This window comes from Lathamus discolor, chromosome 16, assembly GCF_037157495.1.
Source record: "Lathamus discolor isolate bLatDis1 chromosome 16, bLatDis1.hap1, whole genome shotgun sequence".
NCBI lineage: Eukaryota > Metazoa > Chordata > Aves > Psittaciformes > Psittacidae > Lathamus > Lathamus discolor.
The window spans coordinates 393,082-413,923 of record NC_088899.1 but is presented as its reverse complement, the minus strand read 5'-3'; the positions used below and the strand labels follow the sequence as shown (position 1 = coordinate 413,923).

Below are 20,842 nucleotides of genomic sequence, written 5' to 3'. Positions count from 1 at the left end.
ACAAACATTCCCTACATCTTTATATTTGGTCTCAGAATGGAAAAAGCCCACTTGGGAGCATGCTCAAACATCTACTCCCAGCTTTATCACTGTGGTAATTCAAGGCCACTCCTTGATACAGGTCAGAAAATTAAGGATGTAAAGAAACCTTTTAACATGATCTCAAGTAAAATAATGTGGAGTGAAAGCAAATGGAAAGACAACTTGAAAGATGGTGTTCCTGATACATGCAAGAGAAACAAACACATTACACGGACCCTCCCAAGGACTCTTACTGGGTATGTGCATAACACAAGGTACCCGTATCCTCGTTCCTCAGTACAGATGTCGTTTGTGCTCACCTTCATCACCACTAGGACTAATAAAACCAATGGCCAAAAGTCTGCCCAGCCCCATCACCCCTGTGGCACAAACAGATGTGATCAGTGCCCTGGCCAGCAGCTCCTGCCACTGCTGCTTTAGAAAAAAGCAAATAGACAAATGCTGGTTCCTGTTCAACTACACCAGTTTCATCTTTCCTGCTATTTTTATGAACTGAAAATACTAGTAAGAGGACCAAAAGATACTATAAAAACCCACAGAATGTGCATTAAGCTTTTTTTCAGGTCTGGGGATCAAGTCCAACTGGTTCAGTGCAGTCTGGTGATTTGTCCTGGTACATTCCAGCTGCCACGTCTGTTTTGAATAAAGCTTTTGTTCATTTCTGGTGCACATACATTTTCAACTTATCCCACCTAATTCCAAGCAAGTAGATTTGTGAATGGAAATTGTGGATACTTTATTGTCAGGTCTTGGGTGACTTTCCAGTTTGTTCTGCTGATGCTAATGCATAAGCCTCAATTTTTTTCTTTCTCTAAGTCTCTCCAATTCCACTCTAGGAGATGCCACTGCAGACTTGTTTATTCTGCAGTGCTCTCCAATAATTTCAACCCAAGAAAACTACTTCATAGAATACACCAAAACAGCAGCACCATTTAGCAGAGGGCTTTCCAAGTAAGAAGGATCTAAAAAGGTACATGAATGCCAGTAACCAGGAAACATACAGCACAGAAAGAGGCGTTCCTTTCACTTTTTTGCCTTGGTGACCAAAAACTTGTGCTGAAATGTAAGATAATTTGACAAAATATGCAGTATTTTCAGGGGAAATATGTTCTTCTTCCTGTCTGGATGCATTCCTTTGAGTCAATGGCTAAATACTGTCCTTGACAGTGGGCAAGTGCTGTACCTGCACTGCTCATTTCCAGCAACACAGCTTATGTGGCTCCTGTTCTGAACTCAACCACAGCAGCAGTCCCAATTAACACCAAAGCCAGGCAAGTTCCTTCACGCACTGACAGGAACATACTTGCCTCTAGTTGTAATTTACCAAGGCACTAGTAAATATGTTGGTTATGTGGCGACTATCACAATGAGAACTCTGCATTCATTCATCTCTCTGAGATTATTTGTTGCTAATAATGAGTGGACATCTAAAGGAAAATGCAATTTCACATTTTATCCTAATCTGACTACTCACCATTATTCACTTGAGTTTTCACTCTTCCCCTCACAATGTTCCATTCCAGTGCCTCTGTCCCTTTCTGTCCTTAACCAACAGCTTGAATGCATCCAGGGTATCTTTCTGCCCTCAAATGTCAAGTTTAACACTGTGTTTGAGTGGAAAATCTTTCTTTCTTACAGAACAGATGCTGACATTTAGAATGACAGTTTGGTCCCTCATAAAGCCTCCCTTTTTAATGTTACACACGTTACCAGTGGAGAACCCAGCAGTTTTCTTAAAACAGGCTTTTGGTCAGTTGTAGCAGTAGGAATACATTCTGACATGGCAAAGCAAAAAGGCTTTAAACCAAAGAAACTGCACAAACTTTATCTAAATGTTTAGCACTCCCTAATGGAATTTAAACCATCCAGAGCTTCTTTGCTAACATGCAGGGTGCACTGAACCCCAGAAGTACAGTGTGAAGGGAGCACTTACAAACGTCAGCAACTGCAACCCTTGGGCTTCAAAAAGTGTCTTTCTACAAACAGCTAAAGTGTTTGATTCCAAGTTTTCCTGTCTCAGCCCCTGCTACTCCAAGCGTAGCTCATAAGGTACTACTTAATAGATCTGTAAGTATGTAAATATTTTACATCTACTTAACAGATGTAAAATGCAAGACCTGTACAATTAAACATGGCCTAACACTGGCCAGTAATTGATATTTTTTTCCTAAAACCTCCTTTTACTTAGAACATTCATATACAGCAGATGTGAAAGTAACCACAGCAGTACAACATTAATGAAGTATGCTGTAGGTCTGAACTGTGGGGTTTTAATTCCACTCCTTCCAAACAGTTCAATTGACTCAAGTTAAAATAAGGGGACAAAGACACCCAACTGTAATGACAACTTATTTCACAAACACTCCAAATGTCAATGATATCTGGTAATGCAGACACCCAGGAAGGAGCTTCTGGAAACATTACTCAAGCATTACAGTTTGGTTTTGTGACAGGTACCAAAAGGAAAGGGAATGGGCTCTGTTGGCACAGAGCTTTGGATCTCCACATTATCTGGACTCCTGGGGGTGCTGAGCAGCTAACAGTGCTCTCCTGCAATGAACCAACATATGGTTCTGAAATAGTGACACTTTTATACGTATGGTTCTAGAATTACAGACTCTGCAATAAAATATTATTAAGCAAAATGAATGTTTTAAAGGTTTGTCTTTCTTTGCTAGTCATGAAAACTACATGCAACAGAGTCATTTTCTCCAATCATGCATAGCAAATTCTGCTGTACTGTATGAGTATGTAGAGATTGAGAAGTGCAGTCAAGTGTGGGATGGCAGCACACTCCATCCTCAATTCTTATGATTTTAGGCACTCCAGAAAAGTAACCACATGCCTCAACTGCTTGGATTCTTTCCACAGAGTTCTGAGGGGCTGTAGACTGGTGGAGTGAGTATGCAAAGCAATCCTGCCAGGATTCCACTCCGAGTCACATATAATCATTACCTGAGACTTCCCTGACAAAAAGCCCTATTAGTTCCCTGATGTACAGTACATAAGACTTACTGCTGTATAGTCTAGGAAGGACCACACTTCTCTAACCTGAGTCATTGCTTTGGAAATAACCCTGGGGAAAAGCAAGAAAAAAATCAAATCATTCTTACAGAAAGCTGTAAGAAAGAAAACCACAGTCACAGCTACAAGGCAGACGTGTCACATGGCAGTGAGGAACAAATGAAGAGGCAAAAGGAACAGAGAAGCACTTCTGTTCATTCTTAGGGTAACTCCATTTATATAATCATAGAATGGTTTGGGTTGGAAAGGACATTAAGATCACCTAGCTCCAGCCTCTCTGCCATGGGCAAGGGACTCCTCACCCTAGACCATGTCACCCAAGATTCTGTACAACCTATCTAATTTCTATTACCTAGAAATCATTTCAGGTTTTGGGTGGTGGATTATTATCTCTTTCTAGTTAAGAAACTAAAATAGCTGAGGTGCATTTTCAAAAAGAAAAAAAACCTTAAGGTTTTGAGATTAAATTGTCCATACTGAAAAGGTGCAGGGCTGCGGTTAAGGAACAACTTATCCCCTAAGAACATCTACACCCTCTTCCTCAGTGAGCCAGAGTGGGCATTTCAGGAACAGAGCTACAGAAAGTTGTCAGTGATCAAATTAAAAGTGAATAGAAGACTCCTGAGCAGATAAAACTGGTAACAGAAAGTGATTAAAGTTTCAAGGGGGAAGTGTCTGCTGAGGTGCTGCAAAATGTCTGGGCACAAACTCAGGCTTGCCTAACTTCAGGGCTCCAGTAAAGTCAGCATTTAAGGTCATATTTAGAGAGGACAAACGAAGAGGCTTTTAAAACTTCAGTGAGGACAGTGAAGTACTAAAGGACCTGAAGAGGTCAGAAATATGGCAGGAAATGAAACAGGATTCAACCTACAAAATTGCAACCTGGTTCATCTGGGTAAAAATAATGCAGTACGCAAATATGAAATTACAAGGAGATACTTGCAAAGCAGTAAAATAGAACAAAATACAGGAAAAAAAACCTGAGGGAAAACAGTGAGCAGACAACTGGGTATGGGTTTGCAACGTGATATGGCAGTAAACCCAGCCAGCACAGGCTTGGATGACTTGCAGAGCACAGCTTGTCACAGAGCAGGGACGTGACAGCCACTTTTCATGCAGTGCTTATGGGAACTTACAGACTGGGGGGATTTCAAAGCAGCTCAACAGCAGCAATGGAAGAATCTTCATACACTAAAGACAGAAGAATGGAAACCATAAAGTCAAGTTTGACAGTGACTGAAGGTGGGGCCAACACTGAGGAAAAGCCAAACCTACAGCCATTTGACAGAGTGCCATAGGAATGAAATGGACAAACCTGCTCAAAAGAAACAGATCATTATAAAAACCTGATATCCCACCGGGAAAAGAGGAAAAAGGATATCAAGGAAATCATACTGCCCAAGGCATTCACAGATCAGAACGATGAATCAGCTAAGCTGTCTTGTGTAGCATTTCCAGATTTACATAGCACAATGAGTATGAGCTAATAAATACATTTTCTCTCTGGTTTCTACTATGAAAATCTTAGGAAGGGCTTACCAGGAGAAAAATAATACCTCCTTCACCAGAGTCATGGCCCATACACATCTAACATTACTGAAAAGACTCTTGAAGTCAGATCTAGATCAAGTCTAGTGGTCAGGACAGAATTTGTGACATATACAGAGGTGTTAAGGTTCAAACCATATTTATCTATAAAACTTGAGAACCTTGAGGACATCCTGTGCAGTATATAAGCTGAGCTGGTGTTCCATATAATTAGGTACAGATTTTCTACTTCTTCTGAGTACCACTGATGCTCATCCTCTCAACTCTACTGCTTTTGACATTGCAATCAAAGTCACAGCTCAGAGAAATGGATGCACAACCAACCAAAAAAACACATGCTGTTGACACTGTCTCAGACTTTGCCTGGTTGCACACTTCTGAGTGATGACATGGAAGTGGAGAACTAAAGAACAATGAGCACAGGCTACTGCTTTCCAGATGGAGTACAGCTAAAAGAAACAAATATTTACGTAAGAATTGTCTGTGCCCATTCATGGCTTGCCAGCCCAAACTGTTCTTTACTAATACAATCTAGTTCACTGACAGAATTCATTTGAATTGGGTAGGTTGTGAAGTTACCTCCTTACTACTAAGTTTCACCTTCTGACTATCAGAAAACACCACTAACTGCTGCAACAGTTCAGGACTAATCTTAAACTTGCACTGACCTGGCAGAAGCCTGAGAGAAAGCTGTGATGGCAGTTTCCTGCACTACTTGGTAAGTTAGACACATGTCTAAATATAAATGTTCTTTCCTTGTGTTGCACTAGAACTTAAAACACATTTCCAGGAGTGAGCTTTCCAAGCATAACAGATTTCTTGTTCTGAACTGGCCTTTAAGACTTTTGGCAGTATATGACCAATATGGAAATAATCAGAACTCTCGTCTGTGACACTGGAGCACTTGGAACACATAAACCCCACTCAAACAAAGGTATCGAGTCCCAGTCATTAGATGTACACTGCATTGTCACAACTATTTTATGCTCCCCTCTGCATTAAAATTGAAAAGTATTAAGGCAGCTTTACTCATAAATAACAAGCATAATAAATTATATGATTACATAATAAGTTATAAGATTAGCCTTGAAAAAGTCCAGCCTAAAGTCACATTTAAAAAGTACTTTCTTGCACTGTAAACACATTGCCTTTTCCACTACCACCATCAGCTATAAAGCCATTGTCTGCATCTCAGCCCTGTTAGTTTGGCTCCATTTTCCACACACATGGATTGTGCAAGCAACACAAACCAGCACATTCTGAAGCCAAAACAGACTTGTGTCCTTGTAGCAGCATCCCAGTAACACCAGCTACAGAGTCTTTCTCAGAGTTCTATTCAATTCAGTAACTCAGCTGGAATTAGAACGTGCCTTTTAGGAAAACCTACAATGTCAATTAAAATTCTTCATCTGGCCCAAAACTGACCGGTTGAAGTCAAGCAGCTTAAACTGAGCGCTTTTAAAAAATTCAACCATGTCATTAGAGATTTGCAAGGGGCCAGTAATTTAGGGTTATGCATCGTGCTATTTAAATGCAACTGGAATTAACTGGTTGACTCAGCTCTGCACACAGTCTCCAGATAAGGTCAGGCCGCTCTTACCACACTTTTAACTCAGGTTCTCTAAATGCTCAAAATGACCCCGAGAATCAGTTACCACCATAAGCAGACATTCCAGGGTTAGCTGGTGCTGTGTACTTAGTTTGGAGAAGCCTACACAGCCCAGCATGCAGAAACATTCTGTTCAACGGAAGCCAGCAGCCTGGGCCTGGAACACTGTTCGGCTTTGATTCCAAACCACACATATTTGAACAGTTAACAAATGCGGCAGGGGGATAGTGGTACACAGCAGCCTGAAACATGTACAAATACTTTGTTGGCTTGGGTTTTTTTTATACCCCCAAAAGAACAATTTCGTTGCTCCATTATACAAGCACATTCCCCCCCCCCCCCCAGTTACTAAACAAAACATGAGCACAAAGTCACTTATAGGTGGTGGTATGGCTTTCGGTTCCCCACCCCCCCCCCCCCCGCACCCCTCCTACATTATCTACATATTCTCAAGTACATTTTTTTATCCAAAGAAATGTTTTCATTAGATTTTGTAGACTGGAGTAGTAACTGAAAAAGGGTTTTCTTTCTTTTTTGTTCTGTTTCCACCTGTAGAAGGTTGCTGTGTCAGAAACTTTTTGCAGGGCATCTACAGACATTAAAATGAGTTCACTGTGCTCATCTATGACAACAGTATTTCAGAATCTAGTGGAAGCAAAACTGTGGTTCAGCTCATCCGTTTTACCCTCATCTCTTAACTGACAGTGAACAAGGTAAAGGGAAATGTGTCACACAGGCAAACACAAGAGATAAGGTGGTTGGAGGCTCTCCCTTTCCCAGCTGCTATCTAATGTGTCAACTGTTGATAACGTCATTGCTACTGTGTAGAGGCTGTATGTCACAGAAGTATGTCAAACATGAATTTCAAGTGTGTGTGTGTCTTGAAGCAAACAATAATAAAATCACAGCTCAACTAGTAAGACAACTAACAGTACAGCCAGGTGCGTTTCTCCCCACCTCTGAATCAATCAATCAACCTACCTGTACAGTCACAAAATTAAGACACATATGAGCAAAACAGTAGATGTGGTTTCTCAGGGATGCCCTTAAGAGTTCTCGTGTAACAAGTATGCACATGTACTTACCAAGTTGTATCCTTGACCTCCTGGTTTTATAAATCAAGCTAAGTACCAAATACAGAACACGTACACATGTGAACGCATCCATTTTCACAGCAAAGTACACTTAGGTTCATTCTTCAAAGCTTCCTGCACCTCACTCACACTTCATCAACCTCATTGTTCTTTACTGAAACGTTGACAATGGGCATGCCAGGACTCCAAGTGAGGCATAATAAAACACAGGAAATGGAAAAGCCAAATGGGAAGACAAGAAACCCCAACATTTTGCAAACATTCATCTCTAACTTTCTGACAATAAAATGTACTTGGGATTGTCTTTCACTTCCTCAGCACACAAGATCTCACGTGCGTCAGGACTTCCTGGCATAGTAGTGTCATACAAAGTAAACTCCTGGCAACAAACAGTAAGAAGAATCTCCTCTCAGAGAAGCCCTTCTGGAACTTGTCCCTTTCCCTCTTCCACATTCACAGTCAGTGCTAATGAACATCCATTTATTTTAAACATAATCATTGTATTTTGTAGAGAGCACATGAAGCTTGTAACCAAAACCAGGAAGTAAGACAAAGCCTCTGTCCTGATGTGCTGACACAACACCCACACACAGAGGTAAACAGGACATTATTGTGGACATAAGGGCATTAGCCACACTTCCTTTAAGTGAGAACCACTGTACAAAATGAAAATTGGAAGGTAACGCTGTATTAATACCAGAACTCTTCAAACTGTTTTTCTACACAGCTAAGTGGAAGCTGGAGGTAGAGGAGGGAGAAGAACTCTTCAACTCTGCGTAAGGATTCTGTGGTCAAGTTTAATGTCATTCCCTATAGCCTTTTGAAAATTTTGCTTTCATCGAATGCTGTAGCTGAATAATTCCTATTTTATGTTGTAGCTTTTCTGTTCAAATCTCACGCTTGCTATAGTAATGCCATCTACTACAAAAAAAAAGCAAACTGAATGAAATGGGCTACATCTCTAATAATGGCTCACAGCAAATTTGCTTAAGCTATTTTTTTTTTGGGTAAAGAAAGATAACCAGATCAGAAGTTGCAGCAGGTATTCATACACATTTTCACAATATTGCTGACCAAAAATATAAACTAATCACTGACCTGGGGCCACTCAGAGTTGCCGTGTCCCTCACTGCCTGTGCAGTTTCCGATGCAAAGTCCAGAGCCCCAGCTACAGGTTTGGTTACTGTGCCCACCAGCCCTTTGCCAAGGCCTGATATGAAGCCACTGACACCTCCTTCGGTCTTCACACCTTCCACAGTTGAAGTTATTACACTTGTCAGTCCTCCAATGATTCCTAGTAAAGACAGGAACAGCACAGTAGGCCACAAGCATTGCCTCAAAGCATCAGAGAGCCTTGCACAGCTGGTGCTGTCTGCCTCAACCATCTATTGTGCACCCTGATGGAAACACACTGGGCATTTAATGTAACGTAAAAACTGTGTCAAAATGGTTTACATGAGCTCATGACTTTATATTCTGTATACGTACACATGCAGGCACAGACAATAATAACCCACAGAAAAAGATCTTATTAATCATTAAATATGTGTTTTTTGAAATATTTCTATGTTGTTTTACTTCCCAGCTGTACTTACACAAACAGTCCTCACCTATTTCTGAGGTGAAGCAGTTACTTACAATGTGACAACATCCTGTTACCACAAAAGCTTATACAGTTTGAGACAGAAAATAGAAAAGTGCATGTCTCCACTGGAAAAAGTGAATTAAAGTGGCCCCACGTGATTTTAGCTGTGATGTTGCAGACACATTTCTGTGCATATCTCCGTTGCAGGGAACCTGAATGCTCTGAAGAAATCAAGAGCCTACTGAGGCTTCAAACAATCTGGAACAGTTCACTTGATCTAAGATTTACAGATTTCCAATCTTGGGATGATGTGATTGCATTGTTTTTAGTGAACTAGCTTAAGCCCCCATGTAAAAACACTTCCCACCACTTGGCTCTTGAGCTTCCAGCAGCCAGGCATTCTCCTATGGTCTGTAACTGAAAGACAGACCAGACAGCACCTTTACTCCCAAACTTGAGGAGCACAAAGTATTTAAGTCACTTCTCTTGAGTAACTACAGTTTATGGCTAATTCCTACATTTCAACAGATAAGACTTAGCAGATATTTGCTCTTTTGAAAAACAAACAGTGAACAAAACTGAATAAGGAGCATTTAAAAACTCAACAGAATTAAGACTAAAACAGTCCTGTTAGTTAATGGGTAATACAACACAATTTCAGCATTGTTCCAGTATAACTGATAACAGCCTTTATAGCCCATTGCTATGAGAGAAACCTCTCATGATCCAGTTAAATACCTACAGTGTCTCCTTATGACAAAAGCCCAGCACAAAGACTTTTGCTCAGCAGAGATAAGATTGCTGCTTTAGTTAAAGCCAGATTAGCTTCACACAGCCTGCAACAGTTGCACTAAAAGAATATTTAAACAAACTGAGTCAAGATGCTGCAAAATATAAATATTTGATTTAAACTTGCTTGTATTGATTTAACTTTCTTCAACAGTTAAATCATGAGCTAAATCGATGTTGAGATGCTGGCCAAATTAAGACTAGTCCACTGCCTTTTACACAAATTCATCTCTTTTGTTCTTGGTAGACTTAAACCCCCCCAAACAAAACAACAATACAACCCAATTGGTGAAATGCTACTTTAAACTGATTTACTGGTTCTGAGGAACCTCAGGTTTCTGGAACTGACAGCAAACAAAAGACAGCTACAATCCAGCTGTACTCATTTGTATTTTAATGTCTGGCCCTCAAGAAACCTGTTTGCATGGGTATTTTATGCCTCCACAAAAAAACTGAAGTTTTGGATGAACTTTCATTGAAACTTCATTTTAATTTGCTGAAAAGCTCTTACTCACATGTGAAAAGACTTCTCTCTTAAATGTAGTTTCTGTCAACATAAGAACCAAAGAATCCCCCCACCCCACTCTGCAAGCATACCAATTCAAACATAAAGCCTGCAACAATTCCACGTCCCTGGCTTCAAATAATCACCCAAGGGTAATGCAAACTTTTCTGTCTCATCATTGCTTTTAAAAGGGAAATGGATTAAAACTGCAGCTAAGGTTTACCATGTGCAAGTCCATGGATTCCAGCCACAAGATGTTCTCCACTAGTTGCAGCATGATATCGGATGTATTCTCGTTCGGTCTGATGTCTGCTATCCATTGTCTTTCCCAAACCATCTGACAAGGTCCCAGCAAACTGAAAGAGAGGAACCTTTTCTGTTATTAAAAGAATAGAAATCGTTTCTCTTACGCACACTTACTGAAGAAAACACCCAGATTCTAGATGTGAAACACAGATTTATACAATTCCTGTTGTTACATGTGCTCAGTCATGCCACGAAAAAAGCTCTGAAGTACATTAAGCTGCTGCGACTCAAATCCTGAGGTGACAGGGAAAACTGAGTAGGTGCCCACTGCAGTGGTCAAGCCAAAATAAATGCATCTTGCACCAAAACAAATGCCAGTGACCCAACTGTAACCTTCCAAAATGTCACGAGTATGTTATTTAGAGACAAAGCTTTTATCCTCAAAGATGTCAAAAGCTTCAAGGCAAATATACCTGTCATGAAACTAAAACATTTGCAAGAGTTAATGAAATTGGTTTTAGTAACACAACATAGAAGTAGCTCCGTTGTGAGAGGAGCTGTTGGAAGAGCACAGTGATGCCCACTACAGCACATGGTGTGTATCAGTGAAAGAGAGCTCCATTGTAAGTGTCCATGGGTATTACACACTGTAAAACAGAAGTCTAAGGGGAATCCTGAATACGTATGTGTGGGAAGCATTTTTACTCCTCACACGTCAAACAATGTGGGGGAAGACTTGAGATATACTTAGAGATGAAAGAGAACATGTAAGTTTAAACAGAATTTGTTCTGAGAATTCTGACCATTACTGAATATGAGACAATGAAAAAGCACCAAATAAAAATGATCTATTGTGATGTGTTGACCTTTGGTTTGATGTAATCAGATATAAACCAGAAGCCTGGTGGAGGGAGGGAGGGAGGCAAGAAAAGGAGACAGAAAACCTGAAACCTTACCTCATATTCAGGATATTATTACAGAAAAGGACTCCTAGCAGTCATTTTCCTGAAATAACCTCCAAACCCCAGCTATTTTTGGTTCTATGTAGGTGGTCATCTTTTGTACCTCCCTCAACCAGCATCCTTCTTCCAAGCTTCTATCAACAAATGGACTTCCACCACAATGATAATATAATGCTTTGCTATGCCTTAGACTAGGGCTGGGGAATGTTCCAGGTGCCACAGGAATGTCCAAGGTACTCGATGGCTGCAGCAATGGTGAAATCATCACTGTCCTGTGTGATCAGAGCTCCCGTGCCATAAAGGCTGTGTACGGACTCTTCCCTATCCGTTGCTCAGCTCTGCTCTGTTGCAGGTACTATCTTCTTAGCATCCCTATTAGTAGTATTAAAAAACCCTCTGTGATTAAGGTGCATGCCACCTTAGGAGACAACTAAAACCTGCTGTGAAATGCTGATTCTAATAGATCTAAAGATGAAACAAGAAACAAACAGTTAATTAATGTGCATCACGCAACACGGCTCCCTTCCTTTTTCTGCCATTTTTTTCCAAGGCTGCGTTTCTTTTTCACTGATGACACCACGTCCTGGGTTTAGATCTTTCTTTGCAGCTCAAACTAGTCCAGTGGCTCCAATTATCTAAACAAGTAGACAACAGGAATGAAAATGAAATCCCATGACCCTTCTTGTGACTTGATCACACAGACACTAACCAGAACATAGTGATCAGGGACTGAACTACTTCTGACCTCTTTGTGAACCTCATGTAGATGTTAGTTTTTTTACCATTAGCCTGGAAATACAAATCAACCTGAAGCTACCTTTTAACCATGTTTAAGGTGGGTGGGTTTCTGGGCAAATGCTTTAAGAGGATTAGAGTAGTCGCTATAAAAATTAAAAGGCTCAATAAGCGTTCAAAATTCAAACTGCATTAAGCAATGTGCCAAGGCCCGAAAAAGATTTCTCAAGGACACATTTTAAAAGTTACACCAGTGCATGATGAGCCAGCCAGCAAGAATAAACCAACTTACTAACAGTGGTCAAAATCAGTGAGCTCTCCTTACAGCTCTGGCTGCTTCTTTTTGTTCCTCCCCTGCCTAAATTCACCAGATCCACCACACCAGCTTTTCCAATTAATATAGTCCAGTCTTTCCTCAGACCTTCCTTCCTCTGTAAAGAAGAATCTGACACCTAATAGTCAATAACAGTCTGGTTTAGTGTATAGCGAGAACTTTAATATAATAGTAAATTATTCTCTTAGTAAGGAGGAAGAAAAATAATTACATGCATATGGTTTAAAGTCCTTGTCTCCTTTAACTGCAAAACCAAAGTTAAATGAGGACATTTCTGTTTCTGTTATTTAGAAGTAACACTGAATTGTAGCTGTAAATAGAACAATTTAACGATTCTAATGTACCACAAAATGTTTCCATTTTTCCCTGATATAGGTGAAAAAATCTAAACTCAACACACATTAATTACGAAACACGAACTTCATGTTGAATCACTTTTTGACACCCCTCCTCCTCAGATACTGTTTGTTTTCTGGCCTCATTTAACAAACTTTCCCAGCCATCTGCTCCATTTGTACAAAACCCCGTGGGTTCCCTCAGTGAGCACCCAGGAATGGTCCCTCCTGAACAACACAGGTTCAGACTGTAGTGTCAGTATTACCCTCACTTGTGATAGTAGCAAGATTTACACCATCTCTTGTACTGTCCAACAGAGATAATACCATGTGAGTGAAATAACTGATGGAGGTACCAGAAATTTCTAAGCATCCTTTTCAGTGCACCTCAGAAATACTGTCCCTGAAATGGCTTCTGAAGCCTATTTCAGCCAATGGGACTGTATCTCTATATAAAAATGTCCTGGGTTTACCAGGAGCCGTTTTGCTCCTTCATAGTAACTGGTGCAAGCTCTGTGTTTTGACTTCCAGCCTGGGCAGAGAGCTGATAATACCGATTGGTTTTGGTTGTTGCTAAGTAATGTTTATTCTGGCCAAGGACTCTGTGAGTCTCATGCTCTGCTGGGGATGAGGGAGGCCGGGAGGAAGCGGGGACAGGACACCTGACCCAAACTAGCCAAGGAGGTATTCCATACCATAGCACGTCATGCCCGGAGGGGGAACTGGAAGTTCTCCAAGCGAGAAGTCTCGCTCTTCGGGGGGGTCGAACTCGTTTGGCGGTGGTATCGTATTCTCTTGTTATTTTCTCTTATCAATATTATCATTGGTGGTAGCAGTAGTGGTTTGTGTTATACCTTAGTTACTGGGCTGTTCTTATCTCAACCCGTGGGAGTTACATTCTCCTGATTTTCCTCCCCATCCCTCCGGGAGTGGGGAGGGTCGGGGGGGTGAGTGGACAACCTGTGTGGATTGGTTTAAACTACGACAAAAAAGGAAATACATAAAAAGAAAAATAAAGATTTCTATGATTAGAAACCCAACCAACCATTGTAAATTTAAGTAGTCCAACTGCTTAAAGTCCAACTTAAACTTTGAAGAGAGATTTGAACATGTTAAAGCACAAAGGCAGACTTCCCTTTCCCCCCACTTAGATGTGTCTGGCTTTTAGGTGCCTCCTTTGAGAAGTGCAATATTAAATACTGAGATACTAGGCCTTGTGGAAGAGCAGTGATTGTGGCTTATTGAGCTGTTAACCCAGGCATGCAGAAAACAGTCTCCAGATAAACAAAGGTGACACCAAAAGTGCGATCCACCCTTGTCTTCTTTAGCTTGTGTTAATAAGGTGTGACCTGATAACTTCAAAGCTTACTTAAGACTACTTAAATGCCAACATAGCTAAATACAAGAGTCTGCCAAACAAACATGAAACTAATCAAGTGACTTCTAAAAACCAATCTCCCTCCTCTATCCTAATTTTCAGAATGAGTTCTTTGTCTAGGTGCCAGTGAAAAAAAAGAAATTAGCAACTTGGTCTTTTACCTCTGCGTTTTTCCCTGTTTCAGATATCCTTTCCCTTGAAATGGAATTCCATCAGGATACCTCAGTACCAGCTAAGTTACCTACTTCTGAACCAAAATGCACATGACAGCATTACTGATGCAGCCAGCCCACACATCAGGTACATGAAGGTAGGTATTTTACTTGTCAACCTGGCATCTCCAAACAAAGCAAAGTGTAGGTCTACTCACTGAAAGTTCTGTCATTTCAAGTACTAAAAATATTTCACCTTATGAAGACGCACTGCTGAATGCTTTGCCTCATCCATTCTACCTGGACAGAAAAAGCTCTCCAAAAAGCTTCAGTCCTCTGAGCATTTGGACCTTCCTCCACAGATATCCTCATTCTCCTCTGACCTTTTTTGTCCCCAGAGCAGAAGGTGTCTCCTGCATTTCCCCTCTGCAGAGAGACACTGATCTTTTCCTCCAGGTCTACATTCTAAAGACACTTGATCACCGGTTTTCATTTCACACGGGTTCACTTATGATGTGACACTACCAACTCGTAATGTACTGCAAGCAGAAAATACACCCCACTGCACTTCATTAACTTAAGCCCATGGGGTCTAACATAAACTGATCCTCTTGAGGCAGGTGAAGCATTTCCCTCCAAATTCCAGGATGTTATACTACTGTGAGCACTATCTTTGGAACAACATATAAACCACACTCAGCATTTCATGATTATTGGGAATGCTATCGCACTACTCTAAGCCTCGGGCAGGCTGGCCTGAGCCACCGCCTCTGCAGACTCCAGTAAGCAGGAGAATCATCATCCCTTGTTTTACATTTACAGAGTGTCACCAATGAATATGACCCACCCACCATGATCTGCAAAAGCAGTTCAAATAGTATCTGTACAAGAAACTAATCTCATGTTTTGTTTTGGTTTTTTTTGTGTTTATTTTTAAAGGCCCAATAATAAGGAAGTTTTGCCACAATGACTTGGTACCACTGTTTCAAGCAATAGAAGAAAAACAAAAAAAGCCAAATGCAGTGATTGTGAATCAAAGCTGGTGCCAAACAATAAGGTTCTTTGGGCACAGGAAGAATTCAAAGCAAATGAAAACTAATTCTAGACTTTGTACTGTATGTCCCCTCTATGCCAGATGTGTGAAGCACACAGCATGGAAATAAGGTTTAAGTCATCTTCTAAAGTCTTGTTAAGCTCTTGGCACTGCCAGGGCCTCTAAGGACATCCTAAACAGACAAATACACAATTGTGACTTTAGTCCAAACATTCCATTGTAATTCTAATATCAGAGAATGGTACAAATATTATTGACTGAGCAAATCAGAACATTCCATGATGGACTCTTAAGGGACAAAGTGATGAAACAGGTCAGTTATAACTTCTGTGTAAAGCTCACAAGGAGTTGCATTTAAAGTAGAAATCACAGGGTTTACTCAGTTCTCACCTTGGCTTTGCAGAACTCATTCTTTGTTGAACTGCATTCAACTGTCACTCAAACCAAGCACCTTGCAAAGAGACCTTGACCACCACATATTGATGATGTTTCACAGTTATCTTCAATAATGAAAGCTGACTCTCAGAGACTAAAGCACAGTTATTTCAGCAAGGTAAGATAAGAGTACTTAAAATTTATTTAAGTTAGGAAGTCTAATGTAAACTTGAATTATGTCATCTTGGGTTCTCACACACACTCATACATTTTCCAAAACATGAAAATCCCTAGTCACAATGACTAAAAATCATTCCAGTTTCAACACTAACTCCTGTAAATATAACTAACTGTCCACATGAAAGAGAAGAGCTGCTCATAGCAGGAAAGAAAGGCTGGATAGGTAAAGAAACAATAGTGATTATCAGATATCTGAATGTGAGTTCTGTTAAAAACATTCTACCTTGCAGCCTTAAGCAGGAACACTGGTTTTGGAACATCATCTTCCTCCCCTCTGCTACCTTGACATTTACCTTCCTTCTGATGTATTACAAACAGAAGCAACAAGAATCTCAGATGACTTGAAAGGAAATAACATCTCGAATCAGTGCATACTGTGAACCTAACATTAAACTCCAAATAAATACATATATACACACGGTAAATATTAGCTGGAAAATACTGTCACCTTTTGCCCCAAATCATATATTCTTATATTTTACAAAATGTTTTACAGATCATTATTTTTTAAAGTTTTAAACCAAAGACTAATAAGCTGCCTTTCTACCATGCAACAATGATCTGTTGCTTTAGGTATAGCTTCTAAATACATTTAAAATAAAATGTCAACATTTCTTTTAGATGTATTTAAAACAGTTAACATAAAGCATAGCTATAAATTATATAATGAACTCAAGTAGATTGATGATATTAGAAACTAGAGGCTACTTTGAGTATCCCACTCCCTTCCCTGCTGAACAGAAGTTGTGCCAGTTTCTGTTCAGCCAAATGATTAAATACAATGGACTATGTCTGAATGTTCAAAATCTAAATGTAAGTTTAATCCCTTGTGGCTACTTGCCTTGTAGCAGTATCATTAAAAATCACCTTAATTTCATACATCTCTCCAACCTGCTCCAGTTATTTTAGAGGAAGACAGTTTTTATGCTGACTTCCAACAGTAAAATAAAATTCAAAATTGAGCATTTATTTCACTATATAGAAGAAAAAGTCATCACAGTGTACATGTGACATCCATCCATGCTGTCAGGGTTTGCACCTAGAAAAGGGCTTTAGAGCAGTCAGCCATCCTCAGATGGAACGGAAGCACTTACATGCTTAATTTTACAAACTGGATGTCAGTAAGCAGGCAACAGCTTCCTCCCTCACATCACAGTGGCCATTTCTGCATTACACCGGGAGTGAAAAATGAAATGCTTTAAGTATGTGAAACAACAGCAGGTGTTTGTCAGATCTGCAGGGCCTAACTGTTGTACCACAAACTAATTTAACCATCCCTCCAGTCAGTCTCTTAAGAGTTACTCAGATGTTTAAGCAGGAGAGTTTGTGAATTCAGCTGAATTCGGATGCTATAGACTTTTACACTTTCCTTTACACTTGCACACATACCTAGGTCAACTCTTAAACCCAGTCCTGAACAGAAAAGACAGCTCACACTGAGCCCAAAATGCATTTTTAATCAAGTCAAATTGTGCAGAGAGAAACGTATAGTGGAGCTGGGTCTAGGACTGACACACTATTAATTTAGAACATACAAAATGCTATCATAAGCTTCTCATTTTAAGGGAGACATAAACTTTGACCCTCTCTAAATTACTGACAACCAAGAGGAGGCAACAGTTTTTCCCACTGAACAAATATATGCTCCTTGAGATTCTGTGCCGCATCCTCCCCCACTATTTATGTCATATAACCCAAGTTAAGCTTTAATCATCTCACATCCCATCGTTAACTAATCTTCCTAATGCAGCCTGACAGCAGCATGTTGGCTGGGTGATCTCTGAAGCCCCCAGCACACTGCTGTGTGGATGTGGGATGGGCCAGGGTCCCAAATCCTGTGGTTCTCTCCATACTGGAGACTGGCAGGTTCCCTGGGCCCCCCCCAGAGCTGCACCAGCAGGTGCCTCTGGCCATGGGCTCGTGTTACAGGGCTGAGCGAGTGATCCCTGCGGGAACCCCGGCTGCTCTCACAGACACAGAAGGCAGCAAAAGTCCACAGTGTGAACTTGGAATGACCCCAGTTGCAGAGTCACTGGCGGGTTCATCTGGAGGACAATTGTGCTTTATTAAACAACTAATACTCTTAACAGATAACTCCCCTCCCCCCAGATTTAACTCTTACAGAGCTTTAAGGTCTTCCTGTTTATTTTGGGGGAATGGAATTGTTTGCCCTTCTCCAACCCCCTCCTTAAAAGCCCTTCTGTACACTGAAAACCCAGGAAAAAGCTTGGAGGGATTTAGTTCAGTTCCCAGAGTTAACACCTAACAACAACATACTTAGCATAGCAGGGTTGGGTTTTAACATCATCTTTACCAACTCTGCTGATCTTTATCCTCATGAGGCATTGGCACCCGCAGTAAACCCCAGTGGCTAGTCTCCTTCCAGCCACTTTTCTGCCATGTTCCCCTGTGACTATGCTTGGGGTCTCAAAGACCCTCCCATTAAACCTCCCCTGTTTCCTGCATTCCACTAGATTTCCAAACAAAAGTAAATGCAAACCTGATAACCCACCCTGCCATCCCATGTGCAGTGTAAATAGTGAACAGCTCTGAGGGGTGATGTGTTTGGATCTGTCAGTCATCTACTGTTACAGCTTCAGAAGGTAACTTGGGCATCTCCCGTGGATATAAAAATACTGTTTTCCTTCCCCAGGGACAAACAGCCAAGCAATTTCAAGTTTAAATCTGCACTATTTAATATATTCTATGTAACTTTATCTATACAGCAGGGAGGTGTAATTAGCCTTTTGTCAAGACTGAAGTCATTCATTTCAAATCCACACCCCATTTTTCCCCTTCAGATGCTAATGGTGATACATAGGATGTAAATGCCTTTTTCATGACATGCTCACCATTCCAAAACTGTAGATTAAGATCAAATTTCATTTCATCTCCATGATAAATGTCTTTTCTAATTTCACAGTTTATAATTTGGCAACATTTTGCATACCACATTTTAAATTCTCCTTTTTTCACTTAATTCCCCAATGAGTCAGCAAAGCAGAAACATTCTATTCCATTTTGCAAGATCAGGTGGCAAAACCCTTCAAAATAAAGCATGTGTAGAACTTAAAGCTTCTAACCTCCTTCTTGTCCTGTCACTTGCAGTTTTCTGTACACAGACAAGCATCTCGCTGTTTGTGGTTGTTGCACTACTGCAGGATCCTCACTGTTGACTGAGTAATTTCTCCTGGAAAAGACTCCTTCAAAGCCACCACCAGTGTGTCAGTTTGATCCCAAATGGGCACATTTAAGACATCAAGTCCAGATCAAAAGAGTTCTTCCCACAGAACTCATCACTGTTCATTTGATCATTTGATAAGCAATCCAGGAGGTTCCTTGATTGTGTGGAAGACAACTTCCTTCTGCAAGTAACAGAGGAGCCAACAAGGAGAGGTGCCATGCTTGACCTCGTGCTCACCAACAGGGAAGGGCTTGTTGAGAATGTGGTGCTCCAGGGCAGCCTTGGATGCAGCAATCATGAGATGGTCGAATTTGAGATCCCCAGGACAGTGAGAAGAGCATGCAGCAAGCTCACTGCCTTGGACTTCAAAAGAGCAGACTTTGGCCTCTTCAGGAACCTGCTTAGTAAGGTTCCATGGGATATAGCCTTGGTGGGCAGGGGGGCCCAAGACTCTTGGCTGATATTCAAGGATCACCTGCTACAAGCTCAGGAGTGCTACATCCCAACTAGAAGGAAGTGTGGCAGAAGGGCCAGGAGACCTCCTTGGATGGATAAGGAGCTGCTGAGGTAAAATTCAAATGAAAAAAGAGGCTTATAAAAAGTGAAAGCAGGGACAGGCAGCCTGGGTAGAGTACAGGGATGCTGTCCGGGAAGCTAGGGAACAGGTTAGGAAGGCTAAGGCCCAGTTAGAATTAAACTTGGCCAGGGATGTTAAGGATAACAGGAAAGGATTCTACAGGGTACGTAACAAACAAAAAACAGACTAGGGACAACACAGGCCCCCTGAGGAAGCTCTCGGGAGAACTGGCTACACAGGATTTGGAGATGGCTGACGTTCTGAGTGACTTCTTTGCCTCGGTCTTCACTGGCAAAGGCTCTGACTGCACCACCCAAGTCTTAGAAGGCAGACACAGGGACTGTGAGAATGAAGACCTTGGGCCCACTGTTAACAGAGGATCTGGTTCAAGACCATCTTAAAAATCTGAACATGCACAAGTCTATGGGACCTGATGGAATCCATCCGCGGGTCCTGAAGGAGCTGGCGAATGAAGTTGCTAAGCCACTGGCCATCATATTTGAAAATTATGGCAGTCAGGTGAAGTTCCCGACAACTGGAAAAAGGGAAATATAACCCTTAATAATTAATTTCAAGAAGGGGAAAATGGAAGACCCGGGGAATTACAGACCAGTCAGTCTCACCTCTGTGCCTGGCAATATCTTAGAGCACATTCTCCTGGAAGGCATGCTAAGGCACATGAAAAACAACAAGGTGCTTGGTGACAGCCAGCATGGCTTCACTAAGGAGAAATCCTGCCTGACCAATTCGGTGGCCTTCTGGGATGGGGCTACAGAATTGATGGACAAGGGTAGAGCGGCTGATGTCATCTACCTGGACTTGTGCAAAGCGTTCGACACTGTCCCACACGACATCCTTCTCTCTAAATTGGAGAGACATCAATTTGATGTATGGACCACTCAGTGGATAAAGAACTGGCTGGATGGCCACACACAAACAGTTGTGTTCAATGGCTCGATGTCCAGCTGGAGACCAGTAACGAGTGGCGTCCCTCAGGGATTGGTGTTGGGACTGGTCCTGTTTAACATCTTCATTGCTGACACGGACAGTGGGATTGAGTGCACCCTCAGCAAG

At 41.2% G+C, this 20,842-nt stretch overlaps 1 protein-coding gene across 1 annotated transcript in view; it reads right to left on the bottom strand.

The window, feature by feature from the left end:
* The window catches only part of VPS13D (vacuolar protein sorting 13 homolog D), a 109,454-nt gene that overhangs the window by 13,835 nt on the left and 74,777 nt on the right, over positions 1-20,842 (bottom strand). Inside the window, exons 66-67 of the mRNA XM_065696176.1 lie at positions 10,420-10,552; positions 8,416-8,611 (exon numbers count right to left, since the gene is read on the bottom strand). Coding sequence (XP_065552248.1) covers positions 8,416-8,611; positions 10,420-10,552 — 329 coding nt within the window. The remainder of the gene's footprint in view (positions 1-8,415; positions 8,612-10,419; positions 10,553-20,842) is intronic.